General features: G+C 43.7%; 2 protein-coding genes across 2 annotated transcripts; both read left to right on the forward strand.

Moving 5' to 3' along the window:
• The first annotated feature begins 7,263 nt into the window (after positions 1 to 7,263).
• Positions 7,264 to 8,375, forward strand: LOC109487005 (delta-type opioid receptor-like). Its single transcript, XM_019790921.1, has one exon. It carries the CDS (start codon positions 7,275 to 7,277, stop codon positions 8,373 to 8,375), a length of 1,101 nt encoding a protein of 366 aa, XP_019646480.1. The 5' UTR covers positions 7,264 to 7,274.
• A 1,885-nt stretch (positions 8,376 to 10,260) lies between these two features.
• Positions 10,261 to 11,301, forward strand: LOC109487006 (somatostatin receptor type 2-like). Its single transcript, XM_019790922.1, has one exon. It carries the CDS (start codon positions 10,261 to 10,263, stop codon positions 11,299 to 11,301), a length of 1,041 nt encoding a protein of 346 aa, XP_019646481.1.
• Positions 11,302 to 17,287: the final 5,986 nt, after the last annotated feature.

The raw sequence follows: 17,287 nt of genomic DNA on the forward strand, positions 1-17,287 counted from the left end.
AGCCCGCAGAATCAGCTGTAGGGAGAAAGGCTCCTCTAGGGGTTTGGGGGCTCTACTAGGGTACTAGGTAATTCCGAAGAAATTTTTAAGTTTGGCTCAGTTTTACACACCCTTTGCAGAAGAGATCCTATAGGTTGCTGATATCAAATTGGAATAAGTACCGGACTACAATGTACGTTTTCCTCTCTTCAGCATTTCACTCGAAACACTAGCCCGACCTTATATTTACTTGTAAATTATTAATGTTATTAGGTTAACCTAGTTACCAACTGTCCACGTGTGCGACCTACTGACTTACCTTACCTTACCTGGGCCCTTGGCCCCGTGCGGAGCTACTGACTGGCCGCTAGAAAAGGCTGTACTGTTAGGCACAGACGTATATATCATAGCTGCTAACTTATGTGACATGTTCTGGACAAGACACACATAAAGTTTATGGAAGTGAGGCGCGACTGGTTCTTATTAGACTCCCCGCGGGCCGCCTCCTGTGCCAAGGACGAGGGCTGAGGCAGCACGTAGACCAGCCAGCTACGTAGTCCAATTGCCCGCCAATTGTAGGAAAGTTATCATTCGTAGCAAGCTGGCGAAATTTTGCGAATCAATTTTTCCGTCCTGAAATTAGCATAATACGTAGGAAGTCCCCGTGAATCGCGTAAAGCGTTGTCACCAGCTCCCCATGTAGACCCCCCAAGGAAATGAAGGACGTGCTCGATCTTATACACTACAAGATTTATGAGCTGGCCAAAATGGTCCACATTTTCTGCATCACGGTGTCATCAGGCGTCCCGTGGGTTCGTGCACTGTCGTCTGGCCTGCCAGTTGAGGGTGATTAGGTGAAAGGATTTGGAAGGAGGAATAAGATTTAAATTGTCATTTTCAACCAAGGAGCTTCTTGCTGCAACATTCCGCTGCCAAAAAAATTGCGTCTTACCCAAAATTCGGACTGAATAGCACCAGTATTTGTCAAAAAATGAGCACCTCTTTAAAAGTTTAATATGGCAGGTATAAAAGATTGTCTTCGTGAAGTCTTGAATAATCTTGCATAATCTGTTTAATAGCACATCCAGTACTGCCGCAAGTTGTTCTTTTACATGGCCAAATGCAATGCTTTTTGACATAAACTTTTTAAAAATGTCATGCTGTTCTTTCTAATACATGTAGTTTGGATCTCAGCATGTCCGAGTGTGTGACTATTTCAGTGCCCCAAGGTGTACAAGGTCAGGGACAAGGTGATAAAGAAAAAACGACGTCACTTCAGGCGCAGGAACCTATAATGCAGACAAGACTCTCACGAAAGTACAGAGGAGTGCTCGGGGCTTCTCGCGTCTTTTTCTTTCATCAGGTTGATTTGTGAGAAACGTATTTTCCATCTAACCCAATACAGGCAGCTGGCTGAAGTAGAGGCTACGTTTTTTTTTTGCCGCGGGAAGAATGAACAGACCAATTTCCAGCCCCCATTGGAATATATGGGGAACACGAAGAACTGAGCAGGCAAAAATCACCTACTTGAGTGTTCAACTATTGCAAACTCAAATTGCATAACAGGGTAGTCCAACCTCCAAATTGTCCATTTAGTAAAAAAAATCTCATATTTTGACTAGTGGAAATAAGTACGATGGATGGAAACAGTGAGATCATGACCTCTGACCCCCCTGTACACATCACCAAAAAACAACAAGATGGGATTACTTTTAGACTACTAGTAGAGCTCTACTGGCAGGCAGCCGAAAAAAATGAAAAGCACACAATAGAAAGAGAAATAACTCTCCAGTTGAAAAATGCCAGCATTTATCCACACATACCAGAAATAAGTTTGTGTGTTTTGGATGCACTTAAAATGTGCCTTCTGCGCCTGCGGGAAATAGTGACCTTTGCCCAACAGCAAGGTGAAGAGACATGCGCAGTACGGCACTTGGGAAACCGTAGTTCATCTGCTGCTCATTTTCTGTAGAGCGGCTCAAATTTAGCCTCCCTAGCAGGCTCCGTCAACGGTCTCACAAAGTGGCTTATTATGTGCTGTTATGTTCAGGACCCGTGTAATAATGGCCTCGGGGATGGAGAATTCCCAGTGGATTCGGAAGGTCAAGGGGTCGAACCACTGTCGGCTCACACTGCTTTCTCACGTTATGAAAGAAAGGCTATGAAACTTGCACACATACCTTTACAATCCTCAACCCTGCCGTTTTGGCCTATGTGGCTTTTAAAAAAGGGTTATAACTTATAGAAACCGAGATAGACACCGAAGGAAAAGTTTTTTTTTTTTAAAATTCTGTGAAGTTCATCCAAGTGATTGTTACATCATTCATCATTGTATTCAGTTTTTTGACGGCCGTCCAGATTTTACCAGTTTGTTGACGCAGTTTCTTCCCTCTCCCCACTGACACTCCCCTGTCCTCAGATCACCCGTGTGGACTACATTGCAGGGCTTCCAAGAAAACATTCTCCGTGCAAGACGACGTTACGTCACGACGAGATTCCATAATCATTGAAAACAGACACGGACGGAGAAGGATCCAGTGCCAGAACGTACTGCAATGCGAGGCTGACGCAGTGCTCTCAAAAGCCTGCAATGCGAGGCTAACAGCTGGAGTCAAAACTGCAAGTTACAGTACCATTGTGTTTCTATCTAGCGCTAGTTACCTACATAAAAATGTAGGTATTGTGTTTGGCCTGTCTGTCTGTGTGTCTGTCTGTGTGTCTATGTGTCTATGTGTGTGTGTTTCCGCATACTTGTGGTCAGCATAACTGCAGAACGCCCTGATGGAATGTGATTATATTTGGTATGTTGGTAGTTCTTTCTAGTTGGAAGGCAAAGGTCAACGTCAAATCTGGGCCTCCTAGTGGCTGACCTTGGTACTGCAGCAGAACTTTTTTTATCTTTTGTCCTGAACATGCTACTGTCTTGACTTTTTGGTGACAGATAGCTTTTCCTCACGTTCAGGAAGAAGTGGTGTGGGTTTGATCCCCATAGCAGCTAGGACAGCTAGGCTTGATGATTGTTGCGTGCATTTCACAGTCGGACTTTATAAGAGAAGTCGCGTGAGAAAGCCTGATTTGTCGTCTTCTCGGATACTCCATTTGTAGCTTATTAAGCCTCCCCAGCCGGGGAAACACAGTATCCGATATTTGATCTTTCAGGACTTCCTTGATTCCCTTTGAATCTTTTATCAGGCAGGTACAAGTCTTTCTTGATTAAGACCGATTTGGGCGGCAGGAAACCAGTGCGGTCACAATGGACGTTTCCCTTCAATTATCAGGCATGTGGTTTTCCGCAGACCCATGACCATGCACTGATAATCGTCAGACACGTTTATGGTTTGTTGAAGACCGTTCTGTGCAAAGGACCACCGTGTATAGCCTAGAAGCCAGGCTCCAGAGCCTGCACAGGCCCGTAGTCTTCTGTTCCATAGGCCCAGAGGAAAGGCCAGGAAAGTTTTCATTGGGACATGTTGGCACTGAAGCCGAGGAGCTGGTCTGTGTAGGCCATTTCTATAGCCTGGCTTCGAGGCGAATCGCACGTTCACAGGACTGTCGACGTCGCCTTCTTGCTTGAACGTTCAAAGGTAGCTCAGTAATTTTTCATCCCGAAAGTCACGGGTGGTATCGGATGTACAGGAGTATTAGCCTCTACCAGGCTTCGGGACTCGAAGCGGCAAATGTTTTCTCCAGCAGCACCAATTTCTACTCTTTCAAGAAATTCCAACAGCTATTCTGTCTTTTCCTCATATATTATACAAATGAGATCCTGATTTGAATAGATTGTTTTAATAGTGATGTTCACCTTCACTGAACAAGTATTATACCCAGCAGTTAACACTATAAAATTGTAGCAATTTCACATTAATTATGCAGATTAGGTCTTCATTTACATACCAGAACAGTGTAACCTTAATAAATGAACAAGTTTGTTGCATGCAGTTGTGTAAAGAAGAGTCGATTCTTCTCCTTTAAAGGTTTATTCAAAAGATTAATGTCTATTCTACATAATACATTTTCCCCGCTAAGCATTGATAACGGTCTACCCCAGCCCAGGATGATCAGAAACGGATGTTTTTGTCCAAGGTCATCCTTCCTGATAGGCCGTTCTCAAAGTTTTCTAGTGCGCATGCTCTTGTGAATGTCAAAGGTCAAGATCTGCAGAGTACAAACCAAGAACACGTGGATCTGCACATTAAGGTCGTGAGTGACTTCACTATGTCTGACTTTGGTATACACTATGATAGGGGTGTGACCCTGTGTTCTTGGCTGAAAACCAAGCACGCATGAGCTTTAGGAAACCGCTTTGTGCTAATAGATTACTGATTACTTGCAAAAGGTGGGGTCGTGTGGCGTAACGTGTAGAATGTTCCGCTTTAATAGACCCAATCTTGTGCCCTTGGGAAATGCACTTTATTACACGACTTCGCTCACTTCACTCACTATATATACGTACCTAGCTTCGGTCTTACACAGCTTGCACTCTTGTATCTGTAGAGCCGGTATAACCGCCTTTCGGCGTAACACACCAGCTTCTTTACATGTACATGTACAAGACTGGTGTGTTACGACTAAAAGGGTCATTAAAAGCGGTTTACAGGTTATGCGAACAAACAAGCAAAAGCACCATGCTTCATCCCAGTAAGTTGATGATGACTGCTTCACAGTCATCATCTTCTTCTTCTTCTTCTCCACTCGTCCCTTATACTTACTCCTTTAAACTCCCTCGTAGACCACCGAGGTCGGCTAACAAATATCACCAATGAGAGTCGGCGGCGTGACCTTTTACACTCCTTTATACCCAACCTCAGCCGGAAGCTTTACACAAACACAAACCGCAACTATAAAAGTAATTATGTTGGCCCTCTAATCACATCCGGCAGACGGAGGCACGTTATGTAGACAGGAGGTGCCACAGGGTCATTGTCCTAACCACCTAGGGTCACCGGTCCCTCCGACTCACACTGTTCTCAGGACGGTCACGGGTTAGTCTCCACCAGACTTCTTTTGCGGGGTGAATAAATCGTAGAAATCGGCCTAAAAAGGGAGGGCGGGGCCCTGGAGCTTCTCTGGCCGGCTACCTTCTCTGGCCAATCAATACCCTTTTTAGGCCGATTTCTACGATTTATTCACCCCGCAAAAGAAGTCTGGTGGAGACTAGTCACGGGTGGCCTTGGACATTAAACGGGACATCAGTGATGCCATCACGGGGAACAATGGGTTCTTCTTCTCCACTCGTCCCTGTCCTCCATCAGTGAGGGGAGTTCTGCTGTGGTGATGTTGCTGAGCCCAGCATCCCGCTTCAGGGTGTCCATCTCCATGAAGGTTGTACTTCTTCTACCCCTTCTCTTTCTTCCCTCTGCTGTCTCCCACGGGATTAGGTCACTGGAGAGTGGCCTAGCCTAGCCTGACTAAAAAATAGCGCACCTAGCGGTCCCAATCAGCCTATGCTATGGCGAGAGAGTGTGTAACGCAGGCCAACGGGCTATCGAGTACGTCACCTGGAAGTAGCCCCCATCATAGCAATCAACGCTGGTTGCAAAATAAACAGTAAAAATTCAGCCAAATAGTGATGATAATTCGCCATTGAGTGTGGTTACCATAAGCAGATAGTATACGAAGGTAAACATTATGCATTTGCTTTGCAAATGTTACCTTTCTAATTTCCTTTATTTCCTACAGGAAACATTAGCGGGGTCGTGGAAGGTTATGTAACCTCATACATAACTGTTACTGACACGGCCGCCAGTTGCTTGTTTGGTCTTGTTTGGTTTGCCCGCCTTGTTTTTTTTCGCCCTATCGCATTAGATTTTGAGTCTGCGGACGATGTCGTCCATAAAATTCACTTCATGTGGCCTAACTAATATTTCCTTCCTCTTGGCCATTGGGCTATCAAATTGACATATATGGCCTTTCCGAAGGAAATGATGAGTTCATTAGTATGTATATAAAGTAGGAAAAACCACTGGCTATCCATATCATCACCAGTCTAATTTCCTTTAAATCATACAGGCAAACATTAGCGGGGTCGTTGAAGGTTATGTAACTTCATACATAACTGTTGACACGACCGCCAGTTGCTTGGAATTATTTTGTATCAACGCAAACAGTTTGAAACACCAGAGAAGCAGCTCGCTTATACACAAAGAGGCGGCAAGAGAACCGTTGACATTGCCATTAGACACCTGGAACTACATAAATTGTATAAATGCGACCAACATTCAAGCAAACCTTTTAGTGGGTTCAAGCGAGGTCAAATCCTTATTAACAAACACGTTGCATCATCTTTAAATATTGGCTTTTCATCATTGGCTTTTACGTTGACGGTTCTGCAGAGCTTTCAAGGGCAACACTCCCACCTTCGGTCAACACCATCCCACATCTCTTAAGGGTTAATAAGCAATTGGAATACATAATTAGGCCACAGCAATTTTCATGGATAACATCAGCGCGCGAATTGATTTTCGCCTGATTTTGGAAAAGAAAACAAGAAATGTTGTTATCCTTTGAAAGTGGTCAACATGCCGAAAATGGACAAAGATGTCATGCTGGAACGTGGATGGCAGATAATGAAGAGAGGAGACAATGCTCGAATTTATTGTTTTGTCTTTTGCTTTGACTTTTATTTTTCAGTGACAAATAATGAATGTTGTGGTAGTTGGTAGTAAACCCAGCACAACATATGTATCATTTCTTGTTTAACTAGGCATATGATGTCAAAATTTAAAAATGTAGGAATCTTGTTTTTTTGCCCGCCTTGCTTTTTGTTGCCCTATCGCATTAGATTTGGAGTCTGTGGGGGATGTCATCCATAAAATTTACTTGCTGTGGCCTAACTAATATTTCCTTCCTCTTGGGCTATCAAATTGACATATATGGCCTTTCCGACGGAAATGATGAGTTCATTAGTATGTATATAAAGTAGGAAAACCACTGGCTATCCATATCATCACCAGTCGGCGTTGAAGTCGTACAGACTTACACGCAGCATATCGCCATCAAAGGGCTTTTCCTACTAATGTTCCGGTAGGTAAAGTTTCTGCATGTCTGTACTTTGTAGTGCGAAACAACTCGGCAAAATCCGACCGTAACCACTTGCACTAGACTTAGCAACAATCCAGTTTATCGCTCACACGGGTTTTTATGTCTTCTTAAGTGATGAGATCTTAGAAATCATTATTTGAGCTTAGAACTACCTTCTGTAGAAGACGATATATATCCAATGTATTGAACTAAAGCCCATATTCAATTTGCCATCTAGGAACAGCGCCGTAGATAGATACTGACCAGAGAAGGCGATGGATTGCTCAAATATGACTGGCAACACATCAGGCTACAACAATACAGAAGTCTTCGACTGTGGTAACGATACAAGAGTGTCCTGGCCACAATCTCCCTCCCCAACACATGAACTGGCGACTGTCTGCATCGGGCAGTTGGTAGCTGGTGTAGGATTGCTTGCAAATCTTTTAGTTATCTTCATCATCGCTAGATACCCGGCCATGCGAACTGTGCCTAATGTGTTTGTGCTCAACTTGGCGGCAGCGGATGCTCTGTATTGCTGCGCGGCGCCTTTTTATTCTGTGTACTCCCTGCACGTAAAAGGTTGGATATTCGGCAATGTGATGTGTAACGTCTACTACATCATGGGGTACGTTAGCGCGTTTTGTAGCGTGTGGTTCCTGACTGCTTTGAGCATCGAACGGTACAAGGCCGTCACAGACCCCATCAGACACTCACAGAACATGTCTCAGAAAAAAGCGTGGGCTGCCAGCGTCGTTGTGTGGATCGTTGGTCTAGCCGCCGCGTCGCCTCTGTTGATCTTTGTAAAAACCGATGTTCACATCTACTCCGTTCAGTCGGAGGGTGAAGATCACATCATAACCACATCATGCGACGCCTTCGCCCCAGACCAGATACCAGAAGAACTCTTCAAGAAATTACGTGGCTTGTACGCCTTTGTGGGAAACTTCCTCGCACCGTTATGTATTATCATACCTTTATATGTAATAATATGGCGCGAACTGCGGGGGAAAAAACCGTGTAATCTATCCCCACAGGTAATCAGATCAAGAAACAGGGTTACCAGGATGGTCGCCGCTGTGGTGGCGTTCTTTGTTGTCGCCTTGCTCCCCTGGCACACCTACTGGATACTCACATACTTCAACCTGATTCAGAACGTTCCCAATGGTCTGTATGACGTCTGTTTGGCGCTGTACGTCACAAATTCCGCCGTAAATCCATTCTTTTATGCATTATTGGGCGATAAGTTTCGACAGTATATCCAAATCCTTCTTTGTCAGTGGCGTCTATGTGGAAAAAATGCTGGACAGAATAGGAGGATACCTTCTAGATCTGACCAGGTGGCAACAATACTGTCTTATGATACACGACTGTGAAATGCATCTAGGTTGTTTAAATGATTTTGGTTTCCATTGCCATTTGTTTCGTATCATTGTTGTTCCTCAGTTTGGGGAATATATATATGTACACAGACTGGTGTTACCGTGTTACTGATGTATTGACTGCTATAATAAACATGCCTGAAGTGTTGATGGATCCTTATTGTCCTCATTTATCGGTAGAAATATTCAGGTAAATGACTGCAGTCATTTAAGTATGTAAGGGTTTCTATTTTTGTTTGCTCAGAAAAAAATATTTGGAATGTACAGAATAAGTCGGTCACACCGCATCATGATGTTAGCACACGTACATGTACTTGTAAAGTCTAGTACACATGTATCATCTATCACTGGATAATGTTCAAGATGATTCTTAAGCTCCTATATGAATATAACACATAAGATATGGTGAAATCGGATTTATCTATTTATCTGTTTAGCCCACTATAATTACTGTATACCGTGCGTCCTAACACGTAACTCGGTAGGGGTCAGGTAGTAATGCTGAGGTCACATTTCCAAACCGGGGCCCGGCCGGGCTGTTTCGATTAAAGAAAAATCAACGATTTATATCAATAATATACGCAATTAATTTTTTTCAACTTTTTCGTGATTTGATGTCTTTTATATGATACTTTTCGTTCCATAAGCCTGCCCGGCCGGGTTTGGAATTGTGACCTCAGCATAAGGGGGAAAGCACTGTTAAGAGACAACATGTCGCTCTTCTAAACATCCACAGAAGAGAGCTGAAGAAAGGAAGGACAGATTCACTCAGTCATCACGGTCGCGCTTATGATCTTATCGATACGGTCGGGGTCTCGGGGGGTCTTTAAAGCGTTTATGACTACTTTAATAGCCGGGTAACGTCTTGTAGCTGTCAGGCTGAGCAGTCCCCTGGGATCGGACCGTGAGCTGAGCTGAGTGTTTTGTCCACCAGACGCATCAACAGCTGCATTAGGCCATAGCAAGAAATTTTTATGTATGACATCAGCGCGCGCATTAATTTTCGCCTGATTTTGGGGAAAAAAACAAGAAATTTAGTTTCCCTTTGACAGCGGACAACATGCCGAAAATGGTTAAATATGTCTGTTGCCATGCTGGAACCTTAATAACAGATAAATTTGAAGAGAGGAGACAAGACAAGACACTGATTTAATGTTTTGTATTTTACTTTTACTGTGTTGCAGTGTTGTATTTCATTCCTTTATATGTGGTGTTGCCGCTGAATCACAAAATATTGTTTAAAAGTATATCTCAAAATTTGAAAAAAAAATATAGAAATCTAATTTTTTGGGGCCGCCTTGTTTTTTTTCGCCCTATCGCATTAGATTTGGAGTCTGCGGAGGATGCCATCCATAAAATTTACTTGCTGTGGCCTTAGGATTGTAGGAATGATGAATATAGGTCTGCATAGATGAACACATCCGTGGACGGAATCATTTCCACTTATTTGATGCCGAGTGAGCTTCTCAGTCAGGTTTTTTAGGCTTTGAGCGTCTACATGTTATAGCTCGGCAGATTCAACAGTTGCCAAGCGGTGTTAATTGTCTGAGCATACATTGATGATGCTGTGAGGAAAGATGAAGCTGGAAGTACTAGTAACACCAGTGGCTCTATTCGAGATGGTCAAGCTTGAGGGAGTAAGGTTAGAGACGTGGAATACAGCGAAGATAGGAGGAGACTCATAATAGTCATCTCGAGGAGGACACGCCCCCGAAAGGTATGAGTATTTAGGAGGAGAACAGAGAGATTCAGCATCACTCCAGCCAGACCAACAGAGTTCTGGGAATATTCAACCGAGAGGATCACTCTACTGCCTGGTCACAGAAGAACACATGAGAGTATGGACGAGTTTAATTTTATGATGGATTCGTTGCCTATCATGGGTGATTTTCTTCCGAACATATCCGGTGAAAACAGATCTGCAACCTTTGGCAGCTTGAACGTCAGTTACAGTGACTGGCCACTGGATTCTACCTCTGCTACTGTCGTTGTTTTTGTTTACATCAGTCAACTAGTGGCCATCGTAGGATTCCTCGCAAACCTGTTGGTGTTGTATATCATTATTAGGTATCCTGACATGCGGACGGTTCCTAATATTTTCGTTCTCAATCTGGCTATAGCGGACGCATCGTACTGTTGCTCTATCACGTTTGACACAGTCGCTCAGCTGCACGCGAATGGCTGGATATTTGGCCATACCATGTGCGTTGCTGGCTATATCATGTGTTATGGCAGTTCGTATTGCAGCGTGTTCTTCCTTACTGCTATCAGTTTTGAACGGTACAAGGCTATCACGGACCCGATCGGACAGCAAGGTGTCTGTGCAAAGAAGGCCTGGATGACGTGCGCTGCCGTGTGGTGTGCTGCTGCAGTGTCCGTCACGCCAGTGTTCTTAGACCCGGACTTTTTTGTCTACGTCCAAGAAAATCCTTCAACCGGAGGAAATCACGTAAAATCATCCTGCAAATTTCTCCACCCGCCCGTTGTGTCCTCGACGTTGTACGGCAAACTGCGTGTTGTATACAACTTTGCCATCACGTACGTTTTTCCAACGTGCATCATCATCAACCTGTACGGACTGATATGGCGAAAACTTCGGCAGTCGCCGCCGCCATCTACACAATGCAGACGCGCGACCAAGTCAAGGAACAAGGTCACCAAGATGGTTGCCGCTGTTGTTAGCTTTTTCGTCGTGGCGTTGTCTCTGTGGCAGATTAATACACTTCTGCTAGAGTTCAAGTTGGTGAACCAGATTCCCGAGGCTTTGTTTGAACTCGGTTTGCTTCTGTATGTCACGAACTCGGCCATAAACCCAGTCTTTTACGCTTTATTGGGTGAAAGATTTGGCTCATATGTTCGAAAGATAATGTGTTGCCGGCACATTGGCAGAAATGACTTGCGCTTAGCTCAAAACGTCTAGTTATGAGTCACCAGATACAAGTCGACAACATGCTTAGACCAAGCATAGGAAACAGCTGAAACGTACATTCAATATTTCGAGACATGTAATAAAAGGCATTGGATTTAGTTAATGTTTTCCGTGATGTTTTCAGTTTTGGCTCCAATTTAACTCAAATTCGGTTTGATTTATATAAAAAGGGTAGCCGTGGCCTAAATCTGGTCAGCGTGTTCCCAAACACCAGCGACCTCTTCGGCTGGTGCTCGGGAACGAATTCGTAGGGAGTTCGTGTATGTGTGATAGGGGCTTTAAGCAACAGCGCATTCTTGCGGTCTAGTCACAAATTACACCATTTTGATGCAATCCAAACCTCTACGATGGCAGCATTTACACATGCTGGTTACATGGTCAGTTCTAGCAGACCATACAGTAGTATTCATCAACTTGCAATAACAATTACATAGCATTAAGGAGGTTAAGATAGTTTGGCAAGGTGCAGCTTCTCTCAATTCTAATGTAACAGTTCGGCGTTATAGTCTGTATTTCCGGGATTCAATGCCTTTCGAGAAACGTTTTGACCTTACGCGCGTTCGATCTTAGCGATCGCTGTCTAGATTAATGGCCTTACTACTGACTAATCTAATATTTCCTTACGTTCATTGTTTGTAAACATATTTCAAAACATCTGCCCGTTTCTTACAATAGAGAGAGACCTTTACAGATAAACGTAGCGTCGCTAATCCGTTTTGCCCGATACTTTCTCCACAAGTGTCCGCTATAGGATCAGCTGCTCGCTAAGGAGGGACCAGAAATGTAGAAACAGCCCCCGCCGTGACGCGGTAACTATGGTTACCAGATTGGGGCGACGCCCCGCCATGAGAAATACAAACATTTTTGCCCGCGGTGCGGCTTGGCTTTGTGACTTCACTTTTCACAGCAGCACCGTCCACTTGGCGGGGGTGAAGTGGAATTGAAAGTGAGTGTGGGGGGGAGGAGGGAGGGGGGGGGTGCCACAGTATTCTCTCCAAGCAGAGGTTTGGGTTTGGCTTATTACCCTCCATGAAAATGGGGGTACGTGTTTTTACTTCCGTTTCATGTTTGGTCTGATATCTGAAGATCGGTGAGAAGGAACTGTACGATATTTGGCAGATTGATGGATGGGGCCTTGGAGATTGTGTAGGTTGACTTCGAGCCCCTGGTGATTGACCTTGGTACTGCAGTTTAATTTTTTATTCTGTTGTTTTCGCGTTATGGACTGTTTGTGCGATATTAAGGTAGCATGTAGTTGTTATTACCATGGTTTAGTGGTTTAAATTTGGGTCCCCTAGCTGTTTGCGTTTGATATTTACAAAATGTTTAATGTTGGACTTTTTGTGTTGAATGTTTGGAAAATCTAGGGGATGGTTTGGTATGATTTTTGGTATGTGGGTAGTTGTTGAGTCTCTTTGTGTTTTGGAGTGCATTAGCAGGTTGTCGCATATTTTTATTGCTTGATTTAAAAGGATTTTCACTTTTTCACCCCTACTTCATAATAGGATGGTCTGTTTGACCCAAAAGTTGGGACAGAGTGTTTTTGTTTATACCTCCAGCTGGTAGGTCAGACCCAGGCAGCCCTATCTATTTTTACCCCTATAGAGTCTGCAGGAAAATAAATCTTGTTTGTCTGGTCTGCAGGTCATTTGTCTGGTCATTGACCTACATGTACAGGCAAATGTAGCCTGGGTACCATCCCCAGTAGTATATTCGCAAACTCTATAACAGTTTGACTCATAATATCTCTATTGAAATACACCAAAAGATTACAAAATAACAAGCTATTTCATGGAGGGATGATGTCTACGACTTCTCCTTGTTTTTGGCGTGTTTTTAGTTTTTTTTTTTATCGCGCGGATCGCGGTTTCTTTTTTGCCCTGGAATTTTTTTGGGGGAGGGGGTTGGTTTAAAAAAAAATCAAGTGTAAACATGTACAACACGCCAAAAATAAGCCAAACCCCAAACCTCTGCTTGTAGAGTAGGCACAGTATACGTCATTCTAAGTCGCTTTCCACTGGATAGAAAGCGTTGTGCAAGCAAATTGGATTCATGTGAACTATTATTTTATAACCTGATTATGATCCATGATGTAAAATTGTGATTTGAGAGACAACAAACACACAATCATCGATGAAATTTGCTTGAACTAGATGATGAGAATTTTTGTCGGCAACGGTCGTCGCCTCAGTCGAAATGGGGCCTAACTTCTAAAGATTGGCGGGGCAAAAGAAGGTTCTTTTTGTTTTTGAAGACGTTTTTTTCTTGGAGGAATCTCACTACATGTAATCATGTACTTGACATTTTTACTTTTTTTTTTAAAACTTACTTCCCCTTCGACTTTATTGACGTTAATCATACAATAGGAATATCTAATTTCTTCACCGTCCCAAAACTGGCTTTCCTTAATCCTTCCTGAACTAACGTGGACAGACCGAAGATTCCAGTATTAAGTCTTTGTTTGATTTTATCTTGAAGCTTAACGACAATCAGGAGGATTATCCTAAAGCGGGCGGTTGGTGGGAAGTCGGTTTCTTATTGTGTTCCTTAACCTTAGTAATTCGCAAAATGAGGAAAAAAACCCAAAAGGAGTAGGAGAAAAGCTCAAGCGCAGACAACCAGACGATATTTCCTCCCAGCATATCTGGTTAAAGATGACGTTTTCCTGGTTTCTTAAGGAGCCGGCCTTGCAAGCCGACACCAAAAGAACAGCGATGCGGTAAGAGTTGTTCGGTCACGGTACACATGCGGCAAATTGGATCTGTGTAAATCTTGTGTTCCACGCCGCGACGCATCCATGGCGCGGGCGCCGGCCGTGATGGAGTGTGTATGGTGGTCTATTGACCCTACGGCCTCTCCAGCAGGATTCGAACCCGTGTCGACCAATCCAGGCGTACTCCTGTGAAGTAGAATGGAGCCCCCGGGCGATGTATCGTCGCCAACTGAGCAAATTGGCGGGCTAGTCTCTCAGGTGGTCGCGCGGTGTTTATTCTACCGCGCGCTTTGATGTGGTGGCTCGGGAAAGGGCGCCAAAGCCGCCGGGGCGAGTCGAGAGGCTTTAGCCCCGTCTTCAAAGGTTCGTCAAGGAGTCTTAAAACAGGTGGACACAAACGCGCCGCCGCCTGAGAGGCCATCAGACGGAATTGCTAGAAAAACTGCTCGGACACTTACCACCAATTAGCACGCTCTCCACGGCGCATCGACCGGGAGGCCCGACTCTTCAGTAAATTAATTTTAATTACCCTGGGCAAACATGGCGGGGACGGGAGAGGAGAGGATCGATCGGCCGGCGGTGGGAAAATCACGGCACATGAAAGAGAGAAAGTGAAGCGGCGAAGATGCCCAAACCTTCTTGAACGCCACTCAAGTGTCGGGCTTGGATCCAGTTCAAAATGTTTCCCCTCGTTCTTAATCTTACTCTCCTTTCTAACTCCGGATGCTGATTACCTTCTCTTTTCTCAGAACTCACACTTCTGTGTCTTGAATTCATATTTCGTACGCTGTCGAACTTCTATAAATGTCAAAACGAAGGGTAATCGTACACTTCATGTACTTCATTGTGAACTAAGACCTTTTCAAAGCATTCAGAACGCAAGTGTAAGAACTGTTTTCCTGTTGGAAAACGAATGTTCTTCCGATACCAAATTAACAGGACTTACAAGATATTGTACAAATAAAAAAAAAACTATGGGCCTTATTTTCGACTATATTATGCTATAATACTATGATGACATGATGGTAGTGTGTGCTGTGTTCTCGCCACCTATATTTTACTTCTTACGCTTTACAACGCACACGAGGATCAAATCAGCTGTTGGAAGCTAGCCCGTCGCTACTTACATCAAAGACAAAACAAGTAGGCAAATAGAGGAATTTGTGTTGGCAAAAGAGTTTGGAAAGTTTGCCGATAGGACGTTTGTCTCCCTCGACACAATCCGGTTCTTACGTGTCTAATGTAGCCGGCAGGACAGGTGGTCTGTTGTACATGGGCGCCGGATGTTTTCCCTCTCTTTCAGAAATCTTTTCTGTAAATTTCAGCTGAAAACACAGCGGTGTACGTGGGTAGAGGGGTGGCACGAAACGGTTGTTTTTCGTAACCTAGAATTAGCCTCATTTGCAGACTTCTGATGAGGCGGCGTTTTTTTTTTCGGGGAGCGATGCGAGTTATGCCGCCGAGGGACGGTTCACTGAGGGATTTTGCCGGGGAGAGACGGTTTCCGCGCAAAACCGTCCCTCGGCGCAGGCTCCTCGGCGGCATAACTCGCGTCGCTCATCGAAAACATTAACGCCGCCGCATCAGAGGTCTGCGAAGGAGGCTAACCTAGAATCGGAAACGACGGTCGACGTCAGGTATCATCACACCAACATTTAAAAGTTTTGAAAACACAATCATAGTAATTTTCTCATCTTGACTCGTTGCATAATTGATACAACAAAAATCCATAATAGCTTGTTCTTGGAGTAGGAAAGACAATAACAGTGAAATCTGGCCTATCGCACCGTCTTGATAATTTTCTTCAAGTCCAAGGTTCTCTTTTATCGTTGAAACCACCAGAGCATTCATGAATACTAGTAGCTATGTTCTTTTTTTTACGTCTTCATTTGGTTGTCACTTTCGACCTTTTCGTTGTTCCAGAATTTTCGGCACAAGTGAACACAGTGTGGTCAGTGTGGTTACCACGCCGGTCGCTAGGGCATGTGGTGAGGGCACAAAACGGCCACCAAGGGCGGAACATTCAATTACCACACCCCTGTCCCAGTAATTCCATTAACAATAAAAGCAAGGTCAGGGTTCAGATCTTCTAAAATCTAGGTTTTATAAGTCGGTACTTGAGAAACTCCATACTTTTATGATCACATATTTGGCATATAGAAAGATTCTTTATTGACTTATAACAAAAAGTACAAGGACTTTCGTATGGTCTTCTATAGCTAAAGATCTAACAATGCTAAATACATGTATGAATAACGTCATCCTACGTACATAGTATATGTATGCGGCAAACTACGTACAGAATATATGTCAGCGGCAACAATAAAGGTTTAACTATTCTCTAACATGTGGTCTCTAAGATTTAAACATTCTTTAATGATATAATGACTGAGATGATTTCGGGCTGCATTCGTCATTTCGGATGGGGACGTAAAGCCGGTATCCCCGTGTATGGAAGAGCTCCAAACGTTAACCTCAGCCCTTAAATCTCTGCAGGTAAAAGACCCCAACACACCGAAGAGAAGAGTACTAGTAGTTAGTCTAGAAATGCGAGCCGAGGCGAAGCCGTCGCATTTATTTATTTATTAAATATTCGGACAGCTGGGTGGCCCATTGAATTTTGTCGAACTGATTTTCAATGGCGCCCAAACTACAGAAACAATAAAATCATCAATATAACAAGAAAAATTAACTTAAATCAAAATTTAACAAATAACAAAGGGTTGTAAGCCATAAGTAACACAAGTACCCGAAGGTTTACATAAACAAATACATGTGTGACATTAAATCATATACAAAAGCCGATGTAAACAAATCAGAATTGTTTTCCATAACTCATGAACATTTCACAGTCTAGGTCAGCATTGCACTACTTTTGACTAGACAAAATTTCGTTCATCTCAGTTGAGGATGGCTGCCTCACCTTTGACATAATTATTGAGACGGGATATCGACTGTGAGACTATAACGGGAGCATGTCGTGCCACAAGCCCATCAACATGCTATCATGTTAAAGCACATAGAAAACCACCCTCCTGTAACACCATTGCGTTCGTAAAGACGCCTAAAAACGGCGACGAAAACTAGAAGGGAATCTTTTGGCTGCGGTTTCCAGATTTTATCAGTACTTTCTATTTGTCTCTCTGTGGATAGATAGGGTAGAATCAGATGATGTTTGTTACGAACCGCTGCGAAATACAGGGAGCAAGCAGACGAGAAAGCTACTCTGGACTGAAGGTACTCTCCAAGCAGAGGTTGATGGGG

The sequence above is a fragment of the Branchiostoma belcheri genome, unplaced genomic scaffold, assembly GCF_001625305.1.
Source record: "Branchiostoma belcheri isolate BF01 breed outbred unplaced genomic scaffold, Haploidv18h27 scaffold85, whole genome shotgun sequence".
Taxonomy (NCBI): Eukaryota; Metazoa; Chordata; class Leptocardii; order Amphioxiformes; family Branchiostomatidae; genus Branchiostoma; species Branchiostoma belcheri.